The 18878-nt window shown below is 43.9% G+C and overlaps 2 protein-coding genes and 1 pseudogene across 2 annotated transcripts in view; 1 reads left to right on the top strand and 2 right to left on the bottom strand.

Moving 5' to 3' along the window:
- Fxr2 (FMR1 autosomal homolog 2) overlaps positions 1-10276 on the bottom strand; it is an 18610-nt gene extending 8334 nt beyond the window's left edge. Inside the window, exons 1-6 of the mRNA XM_031352474.1 lie at positions 9651-10276; positions 3176-3228; positions 2760-2853; positions 1545-1616; positions 1290-1438; positions 622-715 (exon numbers count right to left, since the gene is read on the bottom strand). Of these exons, the coding sequence (XP_031208334.1) occupies positions 622-715; positions 1290-1438; positions 1545-1616; positions 2760-2853; positions 3176-3228; positions 9651-9731 (543 nt within the window). The 5' untranslated portion in view covers positions 9732-10276. The remainder of the gene's footprint in view (positions 1-621; positions 716-1289; positions 1439-1544; positions 1617-2759; positions 2854-3175; positions 3229-9650) is intronic.
- Positions 10277-10440: 164 nt separating this feature from the next.
- LOC116078682 lies at positions 10441-11696 on the top strand (annotated as a pseudogene).
- A 5173-nt stretch (positions 11697-16869) lies between these two features.
- Positions 16870-18878, bottom strand: Sat2 (spermidine/spermine N1-acetyltransferase family member 2). Its single transcript, XM_031351913.1, has 6 exons — positions 18590-18878; positions 18407-18458; positions 18160-18243; positions 17991-18092; positions 17629-17669; positions 16870-17333 (listed from the first exon to the last, which is right to left on the bottom strand). The coding sequence occupies exons 1-6, from the start codon at positions 18653-18655 to the stop codon at positions 17166-17168; spliced, it is 513 nt and encodes a 170-aa protein (XP_031207773.1). The 5' UTR covers positions 18656-18878; the 3' UTR covers positions 16870-17165.

Genomic DNA, 18878 nt, shown 5'->3' with positions numbered 1-18878 from the left:
AAAAAAAAAAAAAAAAAAAAAAAAAAAAAAAAGAAAACAAACAAAGACCAGAAGAGGGTGGTATCAGGTGCCCTGAAACTGGAGTTAGAGGTGGTTGTGAGACACATGGAGAAGAGAAGGACAGGAATATCCCAAAGCTGGCTGGCAAGCCAAAGTTGGCTAGCTTTGGGTTAGGTAAAGATAAGCTGCCTTGTAAAGTGTATGGTAATTAAGAGATATCTGATATCAACACTTAAGGGTTTCCAACCCAAATGTGTACCTATATACATGCAAATATGTATACACACACAGATCCAAATATATCCAAGGGCTGGAGTACAAGAGCTAAAATGGCAAGGCACTTGTCTAGAGCACACAGGTGTGTGAAAATCATTGTTTAATTTCTAGCATAGGAGAGAAAAAGAGAAGGAATAAATTAAAGTCATACATAAGGAAAATTAAGACAAGGAAAGGCTACCAGGGTCCAGAAGTGTCAGAAGAAATGAAGTATGCATGAACACAGTCTAGTATGAGCAGAGCCTAGCATGAGCAAAAGCCACACATCCATTTACCAAAAGTTTAAATAGGAAAAAAGGAAAACCTGTTGACAAGGCTTATGTTAAATTCAAGCATGGAACTCACCAGAATAAAGAGTTCACTGTGTGTGATGCTGAGAAAGATGCAGTTGGCCCCCAGTGCTTTCTTGAACTCCTTGTGGACATTTTCGTTGGAGCAGCTGCAGAAAAGAGTGACGTGCTCAGGAAAGAGCGGAAGTAGCCCAGGAGCAAGAAAGAAGCAGGGAGAGAAGAGAAGTAGAACCCCTGCTAAAAAACGGGCCTGAAGAAAATCATTTTTGGCGGGGTGGCGCACGCCTTTAATCCCAGCACTTGGGAGGCAGAGGCAGGAGGATTTCTGAGTTCAGGCCAGCCTGGTCTACAGAATGAGTTCCAGAACAGCCAGGGCTGCACAGAGAAACCCTGTCTCAAAAAAAAAAAAAAAATCATTTTTAAAAATAATTAAAGCAAGGCACAGGCAGGTGGATCTCTGTGACTGCAAGGCCAGCCTGGTTTACATAGTTTTAAGCCAACCAAAGCTGTGTAGTGAGGCCATCTCAAAACAAACAAAACAAAGAAAGACAGAAAAAGAGAGAGGCAAAGATGAAAAATGGGAGGGCTATGGACATAGCCTGTAAAAAGATCCTCACAGGGCCAAGGGATGAAAGACCAGAGTGAAAAGTGGAAGACCTGGGAGAAATGAGGACAAAGGCTGGCGCTGTACAGAGCCTCTAATTCAACCTCTCCAACACTCACGCCTCTCTGAGATCCTCAGGCACAGCCATGGTAACCTTGAAGAAGCTGCCTTTGGTTGCAAGGGGATTGGGATTAACTGGCCGAAGTCTTTCCAGAGTGACAATCTCATTGTAGGTAGCATCACAGGCGGCATACTCAATGACATAGAACTGGTAGAAAAGAAAAAGAATATGTATGACCTGAGCATTCACACACTACCATTTCATTAACAAAAGAACAGTTCCAGGTACTCCCCAAAGGACTTCAGTCACTCACATCTCCCTTCATCATCCGCACCCGGGCCAGCCACCAACCACAAGGTTCCTGTTCATTAGCTCTCGAATAGACCTGAAAGAGTTAGAAAGAGAAATGGCATTGGAGACTATCCAAAAACATCAAGAATTGGAGAAAACATCCCGATACCCGAGCATCCCTAAACCTACAGAAAGGAAACAAGGAGATACTAACTGAAAATATGAGGTCACTGAGTTTTATTTATCTCACTTTTTTTGCTCAATGGACAAGAGTTTTCCAAGCCCAACGACCTGAGTTCAAGTCCCAGAGCTCAGGGCTGTCATAAGAACCACTCAGCGAGCTGTGACACACTCATGCTCCTCAAACACACACACACATACACACAAAATAATTCACACTAAGGAAAAAAGATAAAGATATGGAGGTCTTGGGCCGGAGAAATGGCTTAACAAAAGAGCACTGACTGCTCTTCTAGGGGGTCCTGAGTTCAATTCCCAGCAACCACATGGTGGCTCACAACCATCTGTAATGGAATCTGATACCCTCTTCTGGTGTGTCTGATGACAGCAACACTGTACTCACATACATAAATAAATCTTGGGGGGCGGGGGGTCTCGCCATGTTGACTAGAATGATCACAAACTCTTGGGCTTAAGTGATTCGCCTCTCTCAGTCTTCCAAATATTGAAACTGGGGCTGCACCAGGCAGTGGTGGTGCACACTTTGAATCCCAGCACTTGGGAGGCAGAGGCAGGTGGATTTCTGAGTTCGAAGCCAGCCTGGTCTATAGAGTGAGTTCCAGGACAGCCAAGGCTACTCAGAGGAAACCCTGTCTCGGGAAAAAAAAAAAAGGAAAAAAAGAAAGAGAGGAAAAAAAAAAGAAACGGGGTTGTGGATATATTTTAGTGGTAGAATGTTTCCCTCACATGCCCAAGGCCTGGGTTTCAATCTCCAGGAATCACCCTCCCCCTTCTCATACATACACACACATGCACATACACATTGGAACTGTAGGAGCTAGACTTTAAGTGGATTTATCACAAATGAAGAAGCAGATCATTTTAAACTGGTGCCTTCAGGTCATAGTCACGATAAAAAGGCACTGCTGCATTTTACTTCACTGACTTCATGGCTAGATATGGTGGCTCAGAAAAGGAAAGAACAAAATCAGTAAGTAAAACCATGACTCCTAATAAAGCAAACTAACACTGGAAAGGTGGAACCTACAGCCCTTACCTCTACTTCATCTCCTTCTGTGATTTCCTTATTGTAGTCAGCTGGAGGTGGTAGTCTGACATCCCCAAAGGGAATCTGCCTCTCACTCTGCCAGCTACAAGACAGACAATGACATGAAAGCTGTTCAGATTGATGTAACTGTCCACTTCTTCACAAATGGGTTGCTCCCTCGGCTGTACCACTTTATTCTTCCTGGTAGGGAGTCAAAACGCCAGGCCCTGTTCCATGGTGGTCTTTTATCCCTCGCTACCAACTATCAAGTGACCAAAACTTGCACCAAGCTATCTGCTCTTCCTTTCTTGGAATTTCCACCCAAACCCTCAGCTCTCTGCCACCTATTGCAGGTCTCATAGAACTCAGCAGTCCTTCTCACCCTCCTTTTGACCTAATGAGCTTGTCTATTCCCAAGGTCTTACTTGTTTTCAAAGAAGATAGTGACAGAGTCTTCATGGACATCCTTTACAAAGCCCTAGGAAAAAAATTTAAATATGTAAAAAACATAAATGAAAATACATTTTACCACCTTTTTAGCCATCAGGAAAGAAATATCTGAAACTTTTAAAATTAAGAGTTTTAGCTGGAGCCGAGCAGTGGCGGTGCTCTGCTCGCCTTTAATCCCAGCACTTGGGAGACAGAGGCAGGCGGAATTCTGAGTTCGAGGCTAGCCTGATCTACAGAGCAAGTTCCAGGACAGCCAGGGCTACAGAGATACCCTGTCTCAAAAAAAACAAAAAACAAAAAAAGTTTTAGCTGGAGATGTGAGCAGACTAAACATAGCCAGAAAGACTGTGAACTGTGATGGAAAAGAATATAAGCAATGAGAAATGATACTGACAGAATCTAGAAAGTACGTGGAATAGGCACAAGGTAAAACCTGCACATGAACAGTCCAGAAGAACAGTCCAGTCAGATACTCAGGGTCCATTATCTTCCTACCTGTCTGTTCCCGGAGAGCTAAGCAGCTTGCCAGAGTTCAATTAAATCACTAGCAACTTTCAGCAAGAATATCCCATAAGACAGTGAAAGACTGCACTAGAACACCTAGAAGATATCAGGACTGCCAAGAGGGAAAAGGGTCTGATCCCCAGAGACATGGCAGACTTAGTACCCAGAGGCCTGAGCACTTGGAGAATAGACATACCGGAGAAGTTCAAGATAATCAGCAGTTTATAAAAGAAAAAACTACAATTTAAAAGATGTCATAGTTCTGAATGGACAAAAATAACTGCTGAATCTGAATATAAAATATGTAAAGTCACCAATCTTGTGATCATGACAATAGGAATTATTAAATATCTACTGTTTTCTCTTTCCTAAGAAGGCCTAAACTGTACATTCAACCTATAGTCTCATTTATTCTGTCTTTCTAGTTTTGACAAAGTCTAAATCATTATTATTATTTCTTTTTCTTTTCTTTTCTTTTTTCTTTTTTTGGTTTTTCGAGACAGGGTTTCTCTGTGTAGCCCTGGCTGTCCTGGAACTCACTCTGTAGACCAGGGTGGCCTCGAACTCAGAAATCCACCTGCCTCTGCCTCCCAAGTGCTGGGATTAAAGGCACGCGCCACCACTGCCCAGCTCATTATTATTATTATTATTATTATTATTATTATTATTACTACTACTACTACTACTATTACTATTATTTTACAATGTATGCTCTGGTTTCCTGGCTAAGAAACTTCTGGAATCCAAAGCTTCAAGTTTTCTTCTATGTTTTCTAGAAATTTTGTTAGTCACTTTTAAACATTTATTCATATTCATTCATTTACTCATTCATTTGTATAGTGATGTTTTGCTCACATGTATGTGGTTGAGGTTGTCAGATCTTAAGAGTTACAGACAATTGTGAGCTGTCATGTGGGTGCTGGAAATTGAACCTGGATCCTCTAGAAGTCAATGCTGAGCCATCTCTTCAGCCTCATTCTGTGTTTTAAACTACATTGTATATGGGTATGTGTGTGTGGATGTCAGAGGACAACCTATTGAAGTAGGCTTCCACCATGTGGGTCCTGGGACCAAACTCAGGTCTACGGGCTTGATAGCAGATACCTTTACCTGGCCCAAGATTTTTATTTTACATTTAGGTATGTAACAGACTTTATTTTAGAGACAAGAGACCAGGTTGGTCTCAAACTCATACGAAGCAGAGCCTTTAACTTCTGATTTTCCTGGTTCTACCTTCCACGCATTGTTGTGTTTACAGGTATGTACCACCACACCCTGTTTATCTGGTGCTGACAGTGTTTTATGTATGCTTTATCAACTGCACTGCACTCTCAGTTGTAGTTGCTTTTCATTACTAAACATAGTTTATAGTTCCATTTTTTGATAAAAGTGGAGACAGTTTAGAGAGTTCTTAGTGTCAGGATTTGAGAAGTAGGGACAGGTGAATCTTTTTAAATTCAAGACCTGGTCTATATCACAAGTTCAGGCTACCCAGAAATATATATATTTGAGACAGTGTCTCATAGATGGATGCATGCATGGATGCATGGATGAATGGGTGGGTGGAAAGAAATAATAGCTGCCAGATAGATGGAGAGGAGAGGAGAGGAGAGGAGAGGAGAGGAGAGGAGAGAATAGTTGCCAGGTGGAAGAGTCCCACGCCTTTAATCCCAACACGCAGAGGTAGGCAGATCTCTAACCAAGCCAGCCTGGTCTACAGAGTTCCAGGACAGTCAGGGCTACACTACAGAGAAACCCTATTCTAAAAAAAGACTAGATAGATTAGATTGGGGGGGGGGGGCTAGAATATATAGTTCAGTGTGATGTGTGCCTAGAAAGTAAGTATAAAGCCCTGATTCAACCCTCAACATTTAAAAGCAATAAGAAAGCCAGATGCTTGAAAAAAGGCTAACAATATTCAAAGACCAGCCCTAAGCACAGTAACTAGGAGAGTGGCAGAGCTTAGGAGAAAATGTACCAATAATGTTCTGGAGAACACCCAACTCCCACCTCATAGATCTGGTCAATCACCACTTAATATACTATTCTTTCCTTGTAATGAGCAAAATCTAAACCTGAATTTTGCTTTAGATACAACCTGCTTTGACTGTTTGATGGGAGCCTGAGGCAAGAGGATCTGAGAACTGGAGGTCAGCTTAGGCTACATGCTAAGTATAAGAATCCTCTCTCCATATGGGGAGAAATGGGTTTTTTTGTTTTGTTTTGAGACAGGGTTTCTCTGTGTAGCCCTGGCTGTCCTGGAACTCACTGTATAGACCAGGCTGGCCTTGAACTCAGAAATCCGCCTGCCTCCGCCTCCCAAGTGCTGGGATTAAAGGTGTACGCCACTGCCGCTGCCACCACCATCACCACTGCCTCCCAAAACTGCAAGAAATGTTTTAAAGATGAAAAGAGGGTGAGATGGCTCAGCAGATTAAGAGCACTGACTGCTCTTCCGAAGGTCTTGAATTCAATTCCCACCAACCACACGGTGGCTCACAATCGTGAGTTCAATTCCCAGCAGCCACAAAGATGAAAAGAGGGAGGAAGTGAATACCTATTTCATGCAGAAAAAGTACAACTTAAAGAATGACAGTAATGCCGGGCAGTGGTGGTGCACGCCTTTTTAAAATTAAGTAAGTGAGTTCCAGAATAGCCAGGGCTATACAGAGAAACCCTGTCTTGAAAAAGAATGACAGTAATGCCAGGTGAGATGGCACAGACCTATAAAATTCTAGTCAGTGGGAGGAAGAGCTAGGAGAATCCTAAGTTCCAGACTGAACTACAATGAGACTGCCTCTCTAAAACACACACAAAAAAGAACTAAAAACACATTATGAAGTTGGGGTTGGTGGTGTGCACCTATAACCGCAGCACTTGGGAAATGAAGCCAGTAAAACCAGGATTTCAAGGTTGTCCCCAGCTAAAAGCCCAAGCCACCTGAAATTCACCTTAAAACAAAACACATCACATCCTGACAGAAAAGCAAAGTTTGATAGGATAGTTCTAAAATAACTTAGATCTCAGATCTGGTATCTACTGGCTCTAAAAAAATCAAAGTAAAATACAGTTTTGTAAGAGGAGAAAGGGATCTCCCAAACTTAAAAGATCTAAAAAGCAGGCTAACATTCCCTTACTCACACCAGAGTTTGCTGAGTCATAAATATTAATCAGCATGGTCTGAAAAGGTATCTACATTACACTCAAGTTTTTAAAAGATTAGTCCAATTTTAGGCAATTGTCTAAGTCAGTCATGGAGCAGAAAGTGCTAAAGTGGCCAGAATACAAAATTATACATTCATTACTTAGCTTTTATTAACTCCATACTATCAAAGAATCCTGTTCCTGCTTCATTCAAATCTATCACCGCTATGGCCCACAGAATAAAAGGACAAAAGTCAAGAGAGACTTTCTATTGGATACTCATATGCATAACAGAAAACACGTCCCGGCCCAACCACTTCATACAGTTAATTTGAACTGAGCACTAATCTGTCCCAGCTGTGTGTGGCTCCCGTGCTTCCTTAAACCAAAAGCAAGTATCTTATCTTGATCTCACACTCAATTTAAGAATCACTTTTCGGGGCTGGTGAGACGGCTCAACGGGTAAGAGCGCTGACTGTTCTTCCAAAGGTCCTGAGTTCAAATCCACATGGTGGCTCACAACCATCCATAGTGAGATCCAATGCCCTCTTCTGGTATGTCTGATGACAGCTACAATGTGCTCATATATATAAAATAAATAAATCTTAAAAAAAAATCACTTTTCAAACTAGGAGAGGTTGTGGATGCTTTTAATCCCAGCACTCAACAAAGGCAGACCTATCCCAATGAGTTCAAGTCCAAGGCAGCCAAGGCTACATAGAAAAATCCTGTCCCCAGAAATCAAACAAGTGGAAAAAAAAACACTTATCTTGGAATTTAACATTCTGGGGTGAGAAGGATACAGATGAAGGCTAACATATCAAGGAAAACAGAACATCTTATAAAGAAGAGTACTTTTTGATTTTGTTTGGGTTTGTTTTTTAAGACTGGCTTTCATTCCCATTAGTTTTGAACTTCAACAATCCTACTTCAGCCTTCCAAGTACTAAGATTAGAGTATGTACCACCATACCCAGCCTGAGGAGACTGCTTTAACAAAGGTAATACAAATGTGGGGAAAAGGTATTAAAACATTAACATGTCCTATCGGAACCCAAAAGGAATTAAAGACTTTTGCTACAGAAAACAGAAATGTTACAAAGACACTGTTCTAGTCAGAAGAAAAAGTACCACGAGTTAGGAAAGTGACAGGGCCAGAATCAGCTAGGAGTCTTCTTCAGATGTACACAGAATAGACAAGTAGACATCAATGAGAATACACAGGAATACAGAAATACCAAGATAAAAAGACCAAGGCTTAATTGAGAGGCTACATTAAAGCTAATATATATATATATATATATATATATATATATATATATATATATGTGCACCCAGAGGCACTGGGTAAAGAACTTAATCAGAAAAGGAAAAAAGAAGACATGGCCTTTACAGTGGGTAACTAACTTATCAGGTGAACTGGGGGTAGGACAAACCTAAGTCCTTTTTCAGCTACAAAAAGATACACTTCACAGTAGAGTCAGAGAAAGTTATTTCCAAGGGCATGAGAAAGTAGGAAGTTGTACTAGGTAGGGGGACAGACAACCTGAGGAAACCTGAAGGAAAAGGGGATCTTCTCACCTACCTAATGCTATGAAAATTCCTCTTCTTCTCCAGAAAGAGTATGAGAAGGACCAAATGTTTCCGGGACCATGCCACCCATAAAAGTCAAGAGGTTCAGAACCCCACCGATCAGAAGAGGAAAATATCTAGAGGGTAAGAAGAGTCAGTCTGAATCTAAATTAGGGGGCTAGGGGGTCCAGAATGGACTCAGGACAGATACAGAAGATGGAGTGGATGATGGATAGAAAGAAGGAAAATGCAAAAGTTCTGGTGTGGCATGGTGGCTCAATCTGTACTGCCAGAACCTGTAATCCTAGGCTGAGGAGTCCAGCCAGGGGGTCTTGTCCCAACCACACTCCTCAAAAAAAGTTCAAATGAATCAATCAAATCTTAGGCAAAGAAAAAGATGAAATAAGCAAGTCTGAAAGATACTTTTTTCTTTCCAGAAGGGCTGTCAACAAGCAGAAATGTTAGAATAAGAACAGAAGCTTGTTGAGATGGGCTTTGAGAGACAGTGAAGCTTAAACTTAACAAGAAGATACAAGAATGACCTAAATATATCTGGAGTCAAAGAGATAAACAGGAATCCATCCCCGGAGAGCTGATTTTGGAATAAAGGTGTGATGGGGTGACAAACTGGTCCAACAAATCCACTTTATGGCTGGCTGGCTGATCAAACCTGAGGCCAAAGACGCTAAATAACACAAATGAGTCTTGACCATTTCTTGTCAGACTGGGAACAGGAATGTAAGACTAAAGTTGAGCAAATGGTCTAGAGCCAGTAGGCAGAAGCCTCCCTGAAGACCGAAGACCTAATATGGGACAGTGGACCTTCCCAAGGGGGTCATGTAGGAAAAGAAAGAGAATCCTCCATGTGCTTGGGCTGTAGGGGTGATGTGATTAAAAGCCGAAGAATCTCCTATACTAAAAAAACAAGAAAAGTCGATTAGAAGCTAGGAAAAGAGGTTTCTCCAGAGGAACCAGGAGCTCCCATCCACGCACAGTAACGACCTGATGTTCATGCTTTCAGCGGATAAAAGCAGGTGTAAAAGCGGGCTCAAAAATAAAAGCACGAGGGTTCACTCCCACGATCTCCACGGGAGGGTTTCGAGTGGGAACGTGGGTCGAAGGTTCTAAGGGTCAGGACTAAGCTCCAGAAACTCGATCCCGCTCCACTCTCCCCTGCCTCGGCTGGGGGAGGGGGCTCAGGAGGGTGCCCCGGGTCGATGCGCCGTCTCACCTTGTAGAAGGCCCCGTTGGAGCCCCGCACCTCGACGGGCAGTCCCGGCTCCACATCCCCCCCAGAGGCCAGGCCGCCCATGGCGCCGCCGCCACCTCCGACTGCTCCGGCAGCAGCTGAAACAGAGCCCTGAGTGCGGGCCGGGCCGGGCCCCCGGCGTCTCCCTGGAGGAGGAGCCGGAGGGGGAGCCGCGGGGGGCGGGAGCCGGGCCGGCCCCACGGCGGCCCTGCTACAGCCGACGAGCAGGGGGCCGGGGCCGGGCCGCTCCCCGTCCGCCGCCGCCGCCGCTGCCTTGGTCTCCGCCACCGTGAGGGAAACGGCCGCCGCCGCCGCTGCCTTCGTCACCTCAGCTTCCGCCCGCCGGCGCCCCCGCTGCTGCCTTAGTCCCGGGACCCGCTGCCGCCGCTGCCGCTCCACGGCCTCCACCTCCCCCTGCTGCCGCCGCCTACTGCGCAGGCGCACAGGGCACCCGCCCGACGCGCGCGGACCGGAGGGCCAAGGCGCAGGCGTCGAGGCTAGCAACCCAGCTCCCGCTCGCCAGCTCGTCAGGGCTTCCACATTCTCCCGCACTCTCTCACGCCCCCTCCTGGTCGCCTCTCTGCGCTTGCGCAGAACGAGGCGAACGCTCTAGCTGTACCCCTCCAACCTTCCACTGTCCCTGTCCCTTCCTTTCCCCGCCCCACAACACTGGAAGCAAACCAATCAAGGGAAGAGAGGGGCCGCGCTCGCTCCATCGGATTGGACTTCCGCCTCCACAAAGTGAGCCCCTTGGAGTCTGGGCAATTTAGGGATGGGCATGCGCCGGAATGACTGCTTGGTCACTTTCACCACCTTTGTCTTTCTTGGTGCGCACACTCCAAAGGAGGGAGGGTAGTGGTGGGGAAACCGAAAGGCAAAAACTGCCCAGTGCGCAGGCGCGGGACCTTGGCGTCCATGCGCATGTGTTGACTCTTTGCATCCGTAGGAGAATCAAGAGTCACTGTTCTTGGCTGGAGTAGACTTTTTGTTTTTCTTTTCTTTTCTTTTCTTTTTTTTTTTTCTTTGGAGTTTTATGAGACAAGGTCTCTTGTATCCTAGGCTGACCATGAACTCACTATGTAGTGGGGGAATGACCTTGAATAGGTCCTCCAACCTCCACCTCCCAAGTGCAAAAATTACAGCCATGTCATTACCATGCTTGCCCTAAGTTTGTTCTAATATTCTAGTAAATTCAATGCCGTATGAAAAACAAAATGCCACATAACCTGATAAATGTTGAGGAGATTCAAAACAGGAAAAACTGTCATGGAGTAACTAAAAAAACAAACAAACAAAACAACAACCTGGCCTGGAAAGATGACTCAACTATCAAGCTTAACAACTAGAATTGTGTTCCTAGACCCACAAGATGGAAGGAGATATCCCCCACCTGCTGCAAGTTGTCTCCTGAATATCACACATATGACATCTCTCATGATCACCCACATATATAACAGAATTTTTTTTTTTTAAGTAAAAATAAGGGGTGTGAGGTGGAGAGATGGCTCAGTGGTTAAGAGCACTGATTACTCTTCCAGAGGTATCACATGGGTCCCAGCAACCACGTGCTAGTTCACAATCATTTATTATGGGATCTGATGCCCTCTTCTGGTGTATCTGAAAACAGCAACAGTGTGCTCATATACATTAAATAAATACTTAAAAAAATGAAATAGGACCTAGATCTGGGGATCAGGGATCAGCGTTCAAGCTACAACTTGTGTCGTCGATAGGCTTGAGATTAGACTTGCAGCCATAATTGGGGTGGTTAACAACGACCATCTAGGAAGTCCAGGTTAACTGCAACACCGATGACACCATCAGAAACTTGAAGAACTTGATAGCAGCCCAAGCCAGCAGCGATTGGAATAACATCGCTCTTAAAAAAAATGATAGAGGATTTGGAAGAACCATGTGTCTCTGGAAGATTTTGAAATCCACAATGGGATGAACCTGGAGCTCTGTGACCCAGAGAGGGGAATTCCTCCTCCTTGCCCAGCCCCACCATCTTCTTCCACCCTCATTTGACACTGGTATAGATGCTCATTTTTAACAATTCACATGAATTTAAAATTTTGATGCTAGAAAAAAAAAAAAAAAAAGAAGATGACCCAGACCTGAGGTTTTGTTTTGTGTCTTGAGGTATTTTGAAAACTGGCTGGCCTGGAACTCAATATGTAGGCCAAGCTGGCCACAAATTCACAAAGACCCCTCACCTGCCTCTGCCTCCCCAGTGCTAGGATTAAAGTCAGATACCACAGGCCTGGCAAACAATGATGCTTAAATTATTTTTAAATTTGCCAGGCACGATGGTACATGCTTTTGGTCCTAGCACTTGAAAGGCAGAGACAGGTAGATCTCTATGAGTTTGAGGACAGCTTGGTCTACACAGTGAGTTCTAAGACAGCCAGGACTATGTAGAAAGACAATATATATATATATATATATATATATATATATATATATATATATTTGTTTTTTTGAGACAGGGTTTCTCTGTATAGCCCAGGCTGGCCTCAACTCAAACTCAGGCATCCACCTGACTCTGCCTCCCAAGTGCTGGGATTAAAGGCGTGCGCCACCACCACCAGGCATAAATAAATTTTTATGTTAAGATGTTTTATTAGCAGTAGGCAGAGGCAGATGGATCTTTGTAAGTTTATGGCCATCCTGGTCTACTTGTGAGCCTCTGGATAGCCGTGGATGCACAGTGACAGTGGTTCAACAACAACAACAACAACAAAATTGTTTTAAAGCCTGGGAGATGTCTCAGTAGGTAGAGGAAGTCACTGTCAAAACTGATAACCACAGTAGTTCAATCTCTTAGGCCCCACATGGTGGAAAGTTAAAAAGTAATTCCCACACATTTTCCTCTGGCACATGAGCATGTATACGTGGCCATGAAAAATAAATTTAAAAAATAGTGAAATGTAACCATCTATAATTTCAGTTCTAAGAGACTGGACATTCCTTCTCACCTCTGTGGGCATCAGGTACACATGTGGTGCACATACCTACATGCAGGTAAAACACTTGTGTACATAAAAATTAAAAAGAAAAAGCCAGGGCTGGAGAGATGGTTCAGCGGTTAAGAGCACTGATTGCTCTTCCAGAGGTCCTGAGTTCAATTCCCAGCAACCACATGGTGGCTCATAACTATCTATAGTGTGATCCGGTGCCCTCTTTTGGCCTGCAGGTGTAATGCAGATAGAGCACTCATAGAACTCATTCATTAAATAAATAAACCTTAAAAAAAACCAAAACCTTATTAGGAGCTAGCATAACATCCACAATGTTCTGTGGAGGGAAAAATAGAGTCTACACACTTACATACAAAAATAAATATGTGTTTTTTAATATGTCCTATTAAGCCAGGTAGTGGTGGTGCACGACTTTGATCCCAGCACTTGGGAGGCAGAGGCAGGTGGATTTCTGAGTTTCAGGCCAACCTGGTCTACAGAGTAAGTTCCAGGACAGCCAGGGCTAACCAGAAAAACCCTGTCTTGAAAAACCAAAAAAGAGGGTGCTAGAGAGATGGCTCAGCGGTTAAGAGTGCTCTTCTAAGGGTTCTGAGTTGAAATCCCAGCAACCAAATGGTGGCTCACAACCACCCATAATGACATCTGACACCCTCTTCTGCAGTGTCTGAAGACAGCTACAGTGTACTTACATATAATAAATAAATAAATAAATCTGTAAAAAAAAAACAAAAGAAAGAAAGAAAGAGAAAAAGCAAAAAGGAATGTCCTATTAAGCATAGTAGATGTTTGCTGTAATTCTAACATTTGAGAGGCAGAGAAAAAAATTGCAAGTTTCAAGCCAGCCTGAGAGACATAGCAAGACTACAAACATACTAAATAAATAGAAATAATATATTCTGTCAGAGGGCAGATCGCCTGTATTATTATTATTACTGTTGATACTAGTGTGTGTGTGATGTGTGTCTGATGTATATGTGTGGGAGAACAACTCTTTGGAATCTAGATTATAGAGTGAAGTTCAGGCCAGTCTATGCAACTTAATGAGACCCTAACTGAAAACTAAAAGAGGTGTATGTTGGGGGGGCTGGTGAGATGGCTCAGCGGGTAAGAGCACCGATTGCTCTTCTGAAGGTCATTGAGTTCAAATCCCAGCAACCACATGGTGGCTGACAACCACCCATAATGAGATCTGATACCCTCTTCTGGTGTGTCTGAAGACAGCTACAGTGTACTTATAATAAATACATATAAATAAATCTTTAAAAAAAAAAAGAAGTGTATGTCTCTGGCTCAGTAGTAGTGCACATGACGTGGCCAATTTAAGACCCTTGGTTCAATCATCAAAAAACAAAAATGACATATTTTCTCTCACAGAATTTATGTTTAAATATATATGTATACACATAATGAAAGTGGAAGCAGGCTATTAGGGAAGACAGATCCTAATGGAAAGAGGAAGGAGGTAATGGAGTGAAATATAATACTGAAATTTTTTCTCATAGAATCTAGATTCAACAGCATATATACATATATGCTCATATATAGGATGTGAAAATGAAAGAGAGACTCTGAGGAGAAGAGGACCAGAGTGCGAAAGAAATGGGTGAAGGCTGTGGACTGGTGTATTATGGGCAAGGAACAATGACACATGTATTTAATACGCTCATTAAAACAAAAATCCAAAACAGGCTTGAGAACTTCCAGAAGGCTGACTATAGGACGGTTCCTAGATGGCGGTCCACCTGAATAGGGCAAGGATGCCCCAACTTAGTGCTCCTAGTCCTCATCCCAAACATTTCTTCTTCTGTAACCTTGGCAGTAATATCTTTTTTTTCTTTTTTCTTTTCTTTTCTTTTTTTTTTTTTTTTTTTTTTTTTTTTTTTTTTTTGGTTTTTCCTAGGTAGGGTTTCTCTGTGTAGCCCTGGCTGTCCTGGAACTCACTCTGTAGACCAGGCTGGCCTCGAACTTAGGGAATCTGTCTGCCTCTGCCTCCCAAGTGCTGGGATTAAAGGCCCGTGCCACCATACTCGGCTTTAAAAATCTTTTTAATTTTATTTCGAGGCAGGATTTTCCCAAATCTTTAAGAATTCCCAAAGCCTCAGCTTTCTGATTATCTGGGATTACAGATCTGAACTACCAGGCTCCATTCTAGATGAATTGTTATTTTTCAATTTATTCTTGCAACCACATGGTGGCTCATAACCATCTGTAATGGGATCCGATGCCCTCTTCTGGTGTATCTGAAGACAGCAACAGTGTACTCACATACATAAAACAACAAACAAATTTATTCTTTACTATGTGTTTGAGTGTTTTGCTTATGTGTAAGTCGGTGCACCATAAGCATGCAGTACCCATGCACCAGTAGAATGAGCCATGGCATCCTTGTATCTCCACACACAAATAAATAAATGCTTTTTTGGTTTTTTTGTTTTTTTGTTTTTTGTTTTTGTTTTTGTTTTTTTTTAAAAAAAAGAGGGCTGGAGAGATGACTTCAGCAGTTAAGAACACTAACTGCTCTTCCAGAGGACCAGGGTTCAATTTCCAGCACCCACATGGCAGCTCACAACCATCTTTACCTCTGAGATCTGACACCCTCATACAGACATACATGCAGGTAAAATACCAATGCACATAAAAGAAAAATTAATTATTCTTAAAATTAAAAAATAATAATAATAAAAAGGAAACAAGGGCTCAGTTGTTAGGTTGCATGCCCTCTTAGCATGCATCAGCCCTGTGTTCCATCCCTAACACCTTCCATGAAATGGGTGTGGTGGAAATACCTGCTATCTCTGCACTCCAGCAGGGAGCATCAGAAGGCCAAGGCTTCTTGGTACACTGGGAGTTGGAGGCCAGTCTGGGCTAGAGACCGTCTCAAAACAACAAGACAAAAGAGGACTGAGGTGGTGGCACACACTTTTAATCCCACACTCTCAAGGCAGAAGAGGTAAATCTGTGAGCTCTAAATGGTCTACACAGTGAGTTCCAGACCAGCCAGAGTCACATAGTATAGACCCTATCTAAAAAGAAGGTAGGAAGCCGGGCGGTGGTGGCGCACGCCTTTAATCCCAGCACTTGGGAGGCAGAGGCAGGCAGATTTCTGAGTTCAAGGCCACCCTGGTCTACAGAGTGGAGTTCCAGGACAGCCAAGGCTATACAGAGAAGCCCTGTCTCGAAAACACCAAAAAATAAAAAATAGAAAGAAGGTAGGAAGGGAGGCTGGAGAGATGGCTCAGTGGTTAAGAGCAGGTCCTGAGTTCAAATCCCAGCAACCACATGGTGACTCACAACCATCTGTAATGGGATCTGATGCCCTCTTCTGGTGTGTCTGAAGAAATCGACAGAGTACTCGCATATATAAAATAAACAAATCTCGGGATACCCTCTTCTGGTGCGTCTGAAGACAGCTACAGTGAATTACGCTGGAGTGAGCGGTGCTGGAGAGCAGCCACACACATGATGGCTCACGGCCATCTGTACAGCTACAGTGTACTCATACACATAAAATAAATAAAATAAATCTTTAAAAATAAATAAATAAACAAATCTCTTACAAAAAGCAAAAGAAAGAAAACAACCTGTTTATTTTTTTGCAGTGTTTTAAAAATGTTTTGTTTAATTTTGTTTTAGTGTAGGCAATGTCAAATTAGTAATAAGAAGATTAATTTTTTTTTAATTAAACAGGTCTTACTTTCCCTGGTAGGTCCCAAACTTCTGAGCTCCAGATTTTCATACTCACACCAGCTCCCCTGTACCACGCTTCCATACCTACCTAGTAGAGTTTGATTAGTTAGGGGGAGGCAATTGCTCCTTCCCAGGGTCCCTTGAAATGCTGACAGCAGTGCGTGCTCTGTGGCCTTTAGCACATCAGTCCTAAAATATCTTTGAATTCCAAAGATGGCTGATAAACTTGATAGACCATTGCCTATACCATCTTGTTCTTTTTTCTATCTAACAGGCCAGAGCCAAGACTAGAGTGCCCAGAGTCCTTGGGGTCCTCTAGGACCCCTACCTCTTTGGCTGTCCCAGCCCTCATCAGAGCAATATTCAATCAGAAGGGTTTCAAAATGGCTGCAGCATCATATCCTCTACCCATTAGGGCAAAATAAGTATTTTATTTGTGGTTCCTTTTTTAAAAAAAAAGACTTATTTTATTTATTTATTTATTTATTATATCTAAGTACACTGTAGCTGTCTTCAGACACTCCAGAAGAGGGTTTCAGATCACATTACGTGATGGTTGTGAGCCATCAAATGCTGGGATTTGAACTCAGGACCTCTGGAAGAGCAGTCGGTGCTCTTAACTGCTGAGCCATCTCTCCAGCCCCTTATTTGTGGTTCCTAACAAGGCTCCTCTCCCTTACTTCTACTCTTTCTATACTTCAGAAACCTGCACCCTCGGAGGCCTCTGGGTGAGTGTCTGTCTGGGCTAGTGCCTATGGATACGGTCTTAGGAAAACTTGATATGATAACCCCAACGAAGAGGCAGTAGTGAGAGGGCGTAAATCGTAAATCAGCATCCTGCCAACTCCCTCATTGCCTCTCCTTCAAATCGAAAGGAGAGCCAGCCTTCCGATTCAGTCAGATCTTGAGCCCCTAGAAACTTGTACAAGTTCACGGCCTTCTTGTTCCAATCCAGGACTGCCAGGCGGAACTGGGAGCAACCCTTGTGCAGGGCAACCTGTAGGAGAAGACATATGCTTACCTCCCAGGGCTCAAAAAATAATGGCTGGGCAGTGGTGGTGACACACACCTTTAATCCCAGCACCTTTAATTCCTGCAGAGACGGGCGGACCTCTGCGTTCGAGGCCAGCCTGGTCTACAGAGTGAGTTCCAGGACAGCCAGGGAGGGCTACACAGAGAAACCCTTATTCAACCTCGACACTCCCATTTGTTTGTTTGCTTGTTGTTTGGCTGACTGGCTGGCTTTTGTTTGGGGGTGGTAACTAGTTTGTAAGCCCCACCCCTTTGCTCACCTCAGCCACCTTTTTGATTATTTTGGTACCGATTCCTTGACCTATAGTGGAGAAAGGGACAGGAGGGATTATTATTTGAGTTGAAAGGGTATCAAAGGCCGGGCGGTAGTGGCACATGCCTTTAATCCCAGCACTTGGGGGGCAGAGGCAGGTGGATTTCTGAGTTCGAGGCCAGCCTGGTCTACAGAGTGAGTTCCAGGACAGCCAGGGCTATACAGAGAAACTCTGTCTCAAAAAAAACAAAAACAAAAAAAAAGAAAGGGTATCAAAGGAAACCATAGGCTGAGATTGTGGGAAGGGAATGGATCTGAGGACGGTTTGTTCTGTGGGGCATTCTGTCCACCCTTAATCCCAGCCAGTACCCCGATATTGCGGCATCACATAGATGTCTTCCAGATAAATGTTTCGTCCGGTCCATGTGCTGTAGATGAAGTAGTAGAGCCCATAGCCCACCACAAGCGACCCTGAAAAAGAGAGAGGGGTAAGGCTTCTGGGAGGAAAGACACCGAGGGTACCCGGAGGCTTCCTTACCTTGTGGCTCCCCAGGTGCTGGAATAATCTCTGCCACCAAACAGTGAAAGGAAGGGTTCTCTCCAAAGCCATCTGCTCTCAGAGCTATAGAGATTGGAGGTGTGACAAAAAAGGCAGAGGGGGGCGGGGAAGGACGGGAACCTGGAGTATAGCCCAGTCCAGTACTTACTATCCTAGGAATCCATCCTTCCACCCCCTCGCCACCACCCCCATCTCAATCAGGACCCAGGTGCACAGCCCCACCCACCTTCTTCACTGATCTTCACCTGATGGGACAGTTTCTCGAACTCTGCCAGTTCCTATAACAGAGGTATCAAAACAACATTAAGGCAGGAAGGCTCTGATCTCTGAGAACAGGGTCCAAAGGTACACCCTCATTTCTGACTCTCCCCAGCGCCCCCGGCACTGTTTTCCAAACCGCAGTCTTCACCCGGATCATCCTCATAATGTCTCCACAATCGCTCTCCCTGGCCTCTCGGATTCGCGTGGAAGCCATCCCGAGCCTCACTGTCAAAAATCAAAGATCAAAGACAACTCCCACGTGTGCAGAACCGCGGAAAGGGACTACAGTTCAGGTCTCAAAGGGCTGGGAGGGAGGGGCAGAAGAAATGCTAAAAGCTCCCAGACACGATTCTAGCACCAACGGTCTCAGTCCGAGGATTAGCCGGCCCGGTGGTCTCTTCTGCTAGAAAAGGCCTTAAATTCTGCGCTCCTCCGGA

The sequence above is a fragment of the Mastomys coucha genome, unplaced genomic scaffold (assembly GCF_008632895.1).
Source record: "Mastomys coucha isolate ucsf_1 unplaced genomic scaffold, UCSF_Mcou_1 pScaffold5, whole genome shotgun sequence".
Classification (NCBI taxonomy): Eukaryota; Metazoa; Chordata; class Mammalia; order Rodentia; family Muridae; genus Mastomys; species Mastomys coucha.
This window is presented reverse-complemented; position numbering and strand designations above follow the sequence as displayed.

Coding starts and splice junctions, on each gene's coding strand:
- Sat2 (XM_031351913.1), bottom strand. CDS start 18,655: ATGGCTTCCACGCGAATCCGAGAGGCCAGGGAGAGCGATTGTGGAGAC. Junction 18,093..18,159: donor AGCACCTGGGGAGCCACAAG/GTAAGGAAGCCT, acceptor TCTCTTTTTCAG/GGTCGCTTGTGGTGGGCTAT. Junction 17,670..17,990: donor TGTGATGCCGCAATATCGGG/GTACTGGCTGGG, acceptor TCTCCACTATAG/GTCAAGGAATCGGTACCAAA.